The 10,520-nt window shown below is 34.7% G+C and overlaps 1 protein-coding gene across 1 annotated transcript in view; it reads right to left on the reverse strand.

Moving 5' to 3' along the window:
* Positions 1–10,520, reverse strand: part of FMN2 (formin 2) — a 376,980-nt gene that overhangs the window by 120,489 nt on the left and 245,971 nt on the right. The window contains 5 exon segments of the mRNA XM_034667639.1: positions 5,067–5,187; positions 5,337–5,396; positions 8,261–8,407; positions 9,465–9,594; positions 9,760–9,851. Of these exon segments, the coding sequence (XP_034523530.1) occupies positions 5,067–5,187; positions 5,337–5,396; positions 8,261–8,407; positions 9,465–9,594; positions 9,760–9,851 (550 nt within the window).

Consider the following 10,520-nt stretch of genomic DNA (forward strand, 5'->3'; position numbering starts at 1 on the left):
GAAATGCTACATTCATGCTAAAACTTTCCCAGAAAATGAATTTAAATTTCAGCGCATAAATTTCCTTGTGTCACAAAATATCTTTTTTTCAATGGAAAAACTCAAATTTTGGCAAAGCAAAACATAGCACATATGATTAAATTATGATTTTTGTCAGTGTTTAAAGGATACCTCAGAGTTTGACAGCCTTGTAAATAGCTCTTCAAGCTAATCTCATTTTACAGGAACAGAAATATATAATTATATTAGTTCATGAACTATAGTTTCATTTCCCCACTTTCATTGTAAGTTCCTTAGATGTAAATGCCGTCCTTCTGTTACTAACGTGGTACCAGGCTTGCATTTCTTAGAATATGTTCCGCTGACTAGTGAAATTATCAGATACTCTGTGAAAAAAATATTCTGTGACCAAATAAATTAGGGAGCTACTTGCCAACCTTTCTTTCAGAGAACACTGTGAATTCCCTTTAAATTTATCTTATCCCAGCATTTCTTACGTTCATTTGGTCATGAAACTTTCCATTTCTACAGCAGCAAATTGTAAGAATCCATAGACAAGAAAATACTGGGCGAGCAAATGCCATTGGTACTAGTTGAGGGAATAAGCTTTTTAGAGAAATTTGTCTTACCCCAACAGAAAGTATAAATTGTGAGGCTTAAAATCACCACCTTCTCACCCCTCTGAGGTACTAAAAATTGCCAAGATGGCCCCTCAATGTTTCACCTGTGCAGTTAACCACGTTGCTGAAGAAGACAGATGTGCAAGGGGAAACAGTCATCAGTGGCACTGGTTACTTCCTCCTTTCAAAACCACTGTCTGATGTGTGTTGGTTCCCTTGTTTCAGCTCTAAGGCTTGTGAGAACTTGGCATTTTCATGGCTACATGTATATTTAATAACTGTAGTAAGAAACTATGTAGATATGAAAAATAAATGAAGTAACATTCCAAAGTGATGCACCAACCAAAGCAAACAGAAATCCCCTGGTGATAAGATTACCATTCCTCTCATTTATTAAATCACCTGCAAACTACAAAAACCTCTGCAAGACCAAATTGTTGATCAGAGTGTGAAGTATTTTCCAGATATTCCAGAAATGCCCCCAGCACCACATTAAAGAGACCGAGACAGAGAGACAGAGACAGAGACAGAGACAGAGAAAGAACACAGAATTTTACAAGCAAACCAAGATACCTGGCAAATTTTGAAGTATAATACATATTACACATGAATGGTTGGGTTTCCTATTAAGAAATCACACTTAAATACATAGTATCATAGTATTATATAAATGTAACATAGTTGTATGTATTTTTTTTTTGCCACAAGGCAGTCATTCTTGGGCTCAATCAATGAGCATCCTTATTTGAAGCTCTAAGGGAGAACATCTATGTGACGGAATTTCACCCTTCCATGGCAGTGATGATTCTATCTGTGGTTATCCACAGCACCCAGCAAATACCTGACATGCACTGGGACTATAAATAAATGTTGTGGAGTGTTTAGAAAATACAAGCAAACTGTATAATGTTGTTATATAAAAGCATCTGTGATGAGAATATAACAACTCCATAAATTTGATAACAGATCAAAATCTTTGGATAAATATTTCAAAACTGGAATACAATCTCTTAAAAAGTGATATACTATTTGATTTATGGAAAGAGGTAACCCACCCTCTTCTCATCTAGTAATACAACATCAAATGAAAATCTCACATAAATTTATTTATTCCCTATCTGTGCTGAACAGACTTAGCAAGAGACTGAAACAGACAGTTGAGGTGTCCTCAACTCTGCAACAAGAAGGACCCTCACAATCATAGAGAGATTTTACATACAAAACCAAAGAAAATTTTAATTTTCTGTGTAAATGTTACCTTTTATCACTTCAGATCTTTTTATCTTAAAAATTGTCATTGAAGTATAATTGACATATAAGATTCTTGTAGTTTTAGGTGTGTAATACACTGACTCAACGTGTGTATACACTGAAATGATTACCATAACCAGTCTAGTTAACATCTGTCACCACACATATTTGCTTTTCTTTCCCTGGTGATGGAAACTCCTTTTTTTTTTTCAGATCTATTAATTTATTTTTGAGAAAGAAAGAGAAAGAGAGAGAGTCGTGGGGAAGGGCAGAGGGAGAGGGAGAAAGAGTCCTAAGCGGACTCCGTGCTGAGTGTGGAGCCGACACATGGCTCGATCTCACGACCCCAAGAGCACGGCCTGAGTCAAAACCAAGAGTCAGACACTTAACCCACTGGGCCACCCAGGCGCCCAAGTGTGATGGGGGCTCTTAAGATTTCCTTTCTTCGCATCTTTCAAAGCTGTAATATTACTGACGAAAGCCACCATGCTATACATTACGTTATCGCATCCCCTGACGTATTTACTTCATAATTGGAATTTCGCAGCTCTTGATCCTTTCCACCCATTTTGCCCAGCACCCAAACCCCTCCCCAGCAACTGCCAATTTGTTCTTTGTATCTATGAGCTTTGTTTTGTTTTCTTATTTTGTTTTTTAGATTTTCTTTTCTTTTTCTGTCAGACTTATTTCACTGAACAAAATACACTCAAGGTCCATCCATGTTGTTGCAAATGAGATTTTTATCCTTCTTTATGGAAGAGTAGTATTCCTGCGTGCGTGTGTGAGTGAGTGTGTATACATATACACACCCACACACACCACATCTTCTCTATCCATTCGTCTATTGACGGGCACTTCTGTTACTGCCACTAGTTACCGTAAACAATGTTGCAATGAACACAGGGGTGCATACAGCTTTTCAAATTAGTGTTTTCATTTTCTTCAGATAAATACCCAGAGGTAGAACTGCTGGACTTAGTGACAGTTATATTTTTAATTTTTCGAGGAAACTCCATGCTGTTTTCCCAGTAGCTGTACCAATTTACACCATTACCAACGGTGCATGTGGATTCCTTTTTTTCCACCCTCACCAGCAGGTGTTTCTTGTCCTTTTGATACTAGCCATTCCGACGGGGGCGAAGTGATGTCTCACTGTAGTTCTAACTGGCATTTCCCGATGGTTAGTAATGTTGAGTATCTTCTCATGTGCCTCGTGGCCGTCTGTAAATCTTCTTTGGAAAAATGTCTATTCAGATCCTCTGCCCATTTTTTAATTGGACTGTGTGTGTTTTTGTTATTAAGTTGTATGAGTTCTTTATATATTTTCAATATTAACCCCTTATTGGATTAATTATTTGCAAATATCTTCTTCCATTCAATAAGGTGACTTGTCCTATTGTTGGGAGTTTCCTTTGCTGTGCAGAAGCTTTTTAGTTTGATGTAGTCCCATTTATTTATTTTGCTTCTGTTACCAAAGTCAGATTAAAAAAAAAAAAATCAATGGACTGATATCAAGGAGCTTACTGCCTGTTTTCTTCTATGAGTTTTATGGTTTCTGGTCTTACAGTCAGGTCTTTAACCCAATTTGAGTTAATTTTGGGGTATGGTATAAAATGCTGTCCAGTATCATTTTTTTTGCATTTGGATGTCCAGTTTTCCTAAACCTCATTTATTGAAGATACTGTCTTTTCCCCATTGCATATTCTTGCCTCCTTTGTCATAAATTGACCGTATACCTATGGGCTTATTTCTGGGCTTTCTATTCTGTTCAATTGATCTATGTGTCTGTTTTTTGCCAGTACTATACTGTTCTGATTACTATAGTTTTGTAATATAGCTTGAAATCAGGGAGTGTGATGCCTCCAGATTTACTCTTCTTTCTCAAAATTGCTTTGGCAATTTGGGATCTTTTGTGGTTCCTATACAAATTTTAGGGTCATTTCTTCTAATTCTATGAAAAATGCCTTTGGAATTTTGATACAAATTGCATTGAATCTTTAGATTGATTTGGGTAATACAGATATTTTTAAAAATGTTAAATCTTCCAAACAATGAACATGGAATAGCTTTCCACTTACTGGTATATTCTTCAATTTCTTTCATCAATGTCTTATAGGTTTTAGCGTACGCATCTCGCACTTCCTTGGTTACATTTATTCCTAGGTATTTTATTCTTTTTGACACAATTGTAAATGAGACTGCCTCCTTAATTTCTCCTCTGGATAGTCTGTTGGTGTATAAAAATGCAATACATTTTTGTATTTTGATTTTGTACCCTGAAACTTAATTTATTAGTTCTAATAGTTTTTGGTGGAGTCTTTAGGGTTTTTTATATACAAAATGTTATTGTCTGCAAATACAGTTTTAATTCTTCCTTTAGAATTTAGATAGCTTTTACTTTAAGTGTTTTTTGGGGTTTTTTTGGTTTTTTTTAAGAGAGGGAGAAAGAGAGAGGCGGGGAAGGGGCAGAGGAAGAGAGAGACTTTTTTTTTTTTTAATGTTTTTTTAATTACATTATGTTAGTCACCATACAGTACATCCCTTACACAGGCTCCCTGCTGAGCACAGAACCTAACCCTAGGCTTCATCTCACAACCCTGAGATTATGACCTGAGATGAAATCAAGAGTCAGTCGCTTAACGGAACTGAGCTACCCAGGTGCCCCTTAAATGTTATTTTAATTTAGAAATATGAAGAATTTCAGGCTCATTTCAAAATGATTTGATACAGGCTTCTCGACTAATAATAAAATGTTATACGTTCATGTGTTTTTTGACCAAATATGTGAAAGAAGATTTTGTTCCCAGGCAAGTTCATAAGCCACAACATCTTGTGCAAGTATACCAAAGGAGGATAGGGAGGAACTATTTCTCTTTTAACAATAAGATGATAAATGTACAAATGTTCTTGGCTATCAAGTGAAAATGAGATGATCAAATTTGCTCCTGATGAAAGGGATTGCTATTCAAATAACCAATATACTACTCACTAGCTAAATGTCTAATGTAGATAAATTTTTAAACAATGAAAGAATAAGATTATTGGTAAAATTTTTCTTTTGCCACACCAAAAAAAAACGTAGTTTTATAAAGCTGTTAAAGATTTACTTTCTTAAAAAACATTGAAAAGTCTGTGTTTTTCTCATTAAAAAAGCATTAACTAATACAAACATGATTCTTTAAGATTAGAAGTTACCTTTCAAGTCTTTCTTTAGTTTTCTGAGATCTTTTTGAAAATCTTCAAACTTCATCTGTGAGGCCTGAAAAAGGTCCTGGGGTTCTGGCAGTGGAAAAACACACTGTTCTTTTCCAGCATCCTAATTAGCAAGAAACACATAATTTTAAAACAAAGCAGCCTTAATATAAATAAGAAGACAACAACGGCAAAGGCGAAACAGCAACAAATACTGCCAATCACTCAACAACAAAGAATAAAAAATCGAATACTGTGTAAAAACTGTCTTACCTCATCAAAATTTCGAAGATAATAGGAAACAATATATGACAAAAGGCTTCTGCTATTGTCCTAGGCAGAAAGACAAAAATAAAAATATATTTTTAAAAATATTAAATACAGTGTCAAATAAAATAAAGTAAATCAATATATAAATGAGAACATTTAGAATAAAATGTGAAATTCTGTATTTCAAAGTACTTCTGCCAGTGCATCTAAGGAGTTTAATGGCACAGAGGATCCTGTTTTTCCCCAATGTTCTAATCTAAGCTCCAAGTGGGAGCACAGCTGTTCAAGGGTGGAGTCTCAACTGTGAATACTTCACTGTTTTTGCCCTCCTCAACCAGAAAATTCATTCATTAATTGTCATGTTCTATTATTAAAAGGTATAACTACTATTTTAGCTGAAATGACTAAATATTACCAGCATTTCTATACCATTTCTGGACCAGCAGGTATCATTCCAACAGTAAGATTGATTGAAACTTGTTAGTATGGAGATTAGGAAAATGAAGTATTATTTTAAGTAAGCAGGAGATTTAAAAATGCAAATACGTATTATAAAGTGCTATGTTAGCAACTGAGATTGAGGAATCAATATCCTCACAGCTATAACTAACACAATGTGTATATTTCTATAGGAAAAAAATGTAGAGTTGTTTCTATTCTAATAGTTTTCAAAGAATCGCTTATCAGAAATAATTTGAATGTGGGAGGACAAATACATATATTTTTTAAAAACCTTATGACACAAGCTACATCCCCTGAAATGTTCAATCTAACCATTATTTTCCTTCTATTTATAAAAAGCCACATTCTTTTATAATTTAATTTGACATATGATAATACACCTTTTAGAGACTTCCCTCATAGTAATTTGTAGTAATGACAATATAATAATATATTACGCAGTAATATAATAATAAAAGTAATACATTTGTTAGAAAGCGCATTTGCTTATAAATAATTTAAGCAACTTTCCTTTCTCTTTCCTAACTTATAAATCAATGAAACGGTTAACAGTACCTGAATCAATTAACAAAATATTTATTAAATGTCTGCTGATAAGCATGTTGAGTGAAAATTCTGAGTGATCTAACAGCTCTGTCCGTGCAGGGCTACAAATACACTGAGAAGTAGACACAGTTATACTTGTTTTATAGAGAAAGAAGCAAATCAGGAAGACTTTGCATAACTCTTGTGAGAATGCAAGTGAAATTATGAAATAAAATCTTGCTTCTTGATTTTATTATGTAATTTTTATCTAGATTACTTAGTTATTTAAATTAATAAAATTTGACTTATTGGGGGACTGAATAAGATATATCAACCAATAAAAAACAAGCAATCCCTTATTCACATATAATTATAATTACCAGAATCTATTTCAGATCCATTTTTGTAAATTAAATATTATGACCATGCTGTTCATGTTCCAGTGTTTTTGCAAATGTTACATGTTTCAATCCAACGATCAGTTGTTAAGAACTATTCAAGTGCTTAGAAGAGACCTTTTGCTTTTGAACAAATGTGATTTATCAGGTTGACCTATTGGAGGTTCCTGTGAAATCTTGTACCGTACAAATATTATAGCACCTGAATAAATATAACCATAAAAATCACAAACATCATATGCTGCTGGTGTTCCAAGACAGGATGATGGCTTTATTCAATTTTGGGAAAGCAGTGTGTGGGATTTCACAGAACTCAGTGAAAGAATGGTAAATAGATCCATGAGTGGATGTGTGAACGAATGAGCAAATGAGTTGTTGGCCAACAGAAAAAACAAAAACAAAGTATCTCTCTCTTACGTGGGAAATTACAGTTGACCCTTGAACAATATGGGTTTGAACTGCGTGGGTCCGCTTACACATAGAGTTTTTTTTTTCAACAAATACAGTACAGTACTGGAAATGTGTTTTCTCTTCCTTACGATTTTCTTAATAACATTTTCTTTTCTCTAGCTTACTTTATTGTAAGAATACTGCATATGTTACATATAACATAAGGAATAGGTGTCAATCGACTAGTGTTATCAGTACGACTTATCAATAGTAGGCTATTAGTAATTAAGCTTCAGGAAAGTCAAAAGTTATGTGTGGATCTGAAAAGGACGTGAGTGCCCCTGCATCATTCAAGGGTCAACTATATTCATTATCTAGGAAGAACAATTCTAGCATTTCCATTTCTCTGAGCCAGTTGTTTACTTATATTTATTATTTTAAAAACATGAACATGATTTTCCTTTATCATACAGTTCTGTGTGGAGATTCTTTTATCAGAGAAACGGAATTCTATTATTTTCTAAATTTACAATCTCAGACATTAACCATCATTGTTTTTCCCTAATATTATATTTTTACTGACACTCTCATAATCTCTTAGATGTTAATTTTAAACAAATACAAGTATCAAAGTAGGACCAAAACTTAATTAGTCCTGCAAAAAGGCTGGGACATCCCCACGCATACCAGTATAAAGGGGAGGATGACATGTAGAAAAGCAGGGTCATCTTTTACTTTTTATTTACAATCTACCTTCACCCATCTTTGTTTTTAAAACATAAGCCAGCTGTCCTCCATTACTTAACACAGAAGAGGAAAATTGCCTCATTTTATGAAAATTAATTCATCCTCAGACTCCAAAAGGATAAATATTAGCAGACATGGTAATGATAGAGTGAAAACTAATTGTTTTTATTTTAAAAATCCTCTACTCAATTATTCATTAGACATAGGATTTACAGTTACTCACTTTAGGAAACATTATTCACAAAATCATAAACATACGATGGCCATATACTTTTATCTAACTCAGAACGTAAAGACCTTGGAACATGAAGAAACATTTATTACAACAGGCTTACAGTCAAACTTATTATTAAATAAAACATCTAATCCTCAATTTGCCTACATTCATTCATACAAAATACTTACACTGCTTTTGACATCTTTCAGCTTTGGAAGAATGTCTAATCCGAAGCCATCTGCCTGTCCTCGAGTCTTATTTCCACCATTCATGTAGTTGCCAAAAGCAAGAACCAAACCTAGAATCTGCATTACCCCTGGGCCATTTTTTAATGTCTGTAAAACAGGATAAGAACATTTTCTCTCTTAGATGAAATTTTCTTTGAATTATCTTAAGTCAGTGGCAGATATTCGTATTACACTAATAATTTTGGGTCCCATCCAAACTGTATTGTTGCTTATTATTAGGATATTTTAAGAGCAGTGTTTCTGAAGTTAACTTTAAGAAGTTGCAGAGCTTGCAAGCATTCAGGTGCACATCTGTCAACTGAGAGATGCCAGTCTAGGGTATTTCTAGGATAGAATTGTGTAGAAAACAAACAAGGCTGTAATACGAGAACTACCACAAAATAATGTCATTGCCATCACCCTAATTGTACCTACCCTCTGGAGCAATAGAAATTTTTGGCATAAGTTGTGGGGAACCAAAACACAGTTATGAAAATTAATTTCCAAATTTAGATTTATCCCTGAAAAGTCCACACTCAATTCTTCCCAAAACACAAAGCTTAGCTGAAATTTGCGTGTTTTCTTTCCTCTGAAAAATGTGTCTTTAATAACTTCTTACTAGTTTTCAAAAGGATTTACCGCAACCAGAACAAATGGTACTATTGCTTTTTGACAAATTGTTTTAAATGGTAATATTGGTAATTTCTGCCAAGCATTTATTCTTTGTTTTCAGAAGAATATTTATGTGCTATGGAGTCATACAGCTGTTCTCAGATTATTTGGATAGAATCATTAACAATTTGTTGAAGGCGCCTTCCCAAAACTGAAGGAAAGTAAGTAAAATGCCTTCAAATCACATCCGATCAGAAGTCTGACGCAGGAGAGGACACGGAAAGTGAAGAGTGTGTTTTGGCAGAAGCAGAGGGGCAGAAATCGAGGAGCCAGCAAGGCCCTCCAGCAACAGGGCCCCTCGGCCGGGCACCTCTCTGAGTTTTCACTTGGATCCTGAAACCAGCCAAGGTGTGTTCTCTCCTGCGGAGCCGCTAGACGGCAAACGTATGCGCACTTCCAGGGCATTAGAGAAAACATTTCCGAAGTATGAACATGACTGGACACGACGAAACGTCAGAACGATCTCGTCAGCATGCTGCGGACCAGAACCCACCTCACACACTCTCTGTAGCAGCTCCAGTTTGCGACGAATTGAGCAAATGCTTTCTGAAAACGTGGACTGGAACAGAATACAAAAGACTCGCTCTGAGAAGTTGGGGATTAGTGACAGTTCATAAAGGAACCTAAGGAAATAAAGCCAAGTCAAGAGGAAAAATATAATTCATAGAAACAGATGTTTATCCTCCTATCATTCAGAACAATTATGCCCGGAAAACACAACATTTTCCAAATGGAAAGAGGCTGCCTGCAGCCTGGCTGCCGTCTACGCGGCCCTGAGGTGTACTCACTGTTCAGGTTTGTCCAGAGACTTGGCGTTTTCCTTGTCTTTGGAGGATCGGCCGTGCTTCTCAATTTTTTCCAGTTCATCTGATTGTGCTCTCTGGAAAAAACAATGCCAAATGGTTATGCAAAATCTGGTGAAATGAATCCCTTAAATTATGATAATCTTAATACAACAAAACTCGATATATTTTCATATTCCTTAGTGTCTGTTTGCCGTAAAGCTTGACTTAATTCATGAAGGCATTTTAAAGTGCAAATATGTTTAATGCAAACCAGATCACCTCTAAACCTTCCAAATAATGTTATTGGCTATTAGTGATCTGCAAAACATTTATTTATTCAAGCATGCTTTAAAACAATACAGTTTTCCTCTCTTGTTTTTTGGCTGTTTGTAATACTCTCTAGAATACAAGAATTTCATTTTAAAGTGCTATGTCTTATTCAGAAATCAATCAAGTTAAATTTGGAAGTAATTTGATCCTAATGTTATAAGATTTTTACAGAAAATTNCTTTTTTTTTTTTTTTTTTTTTTTTTTTTTTTTAGGGGAAAAATACAATTGAATTATTAAGTCCAGGGACAAAAATAAAAGGTTTTGATTCTTCTTCTGAATTTTCTTTTTGACACAAAAATGACTTCAGGCTGCTTTTCTTCCTAAGTATCTATTTTTTTTTTAAAGATTTTATTTATTTATTTGACAGAGATAGAGACAGCCAGCGAGAGAAGGAACACAAGCAGGGGGAGTGGGAGAGGAAGAAGCAGGCTCA

Source organism: Ailuropoda melanoleuca, chromosome 8 (assembly GCF_002007445.2).
Source record: "Ailuropoda melanoleuca isolate Jingjing chromosome 8, ASM200744v2, whole genome shotgun sequence".
Lineage (NCBI taxonomy): Eukaryota > Metazoa > Chordata > Mammalia > Carnivora > Ursidae > Ailuropoda > Ailuropoda melanoleuca.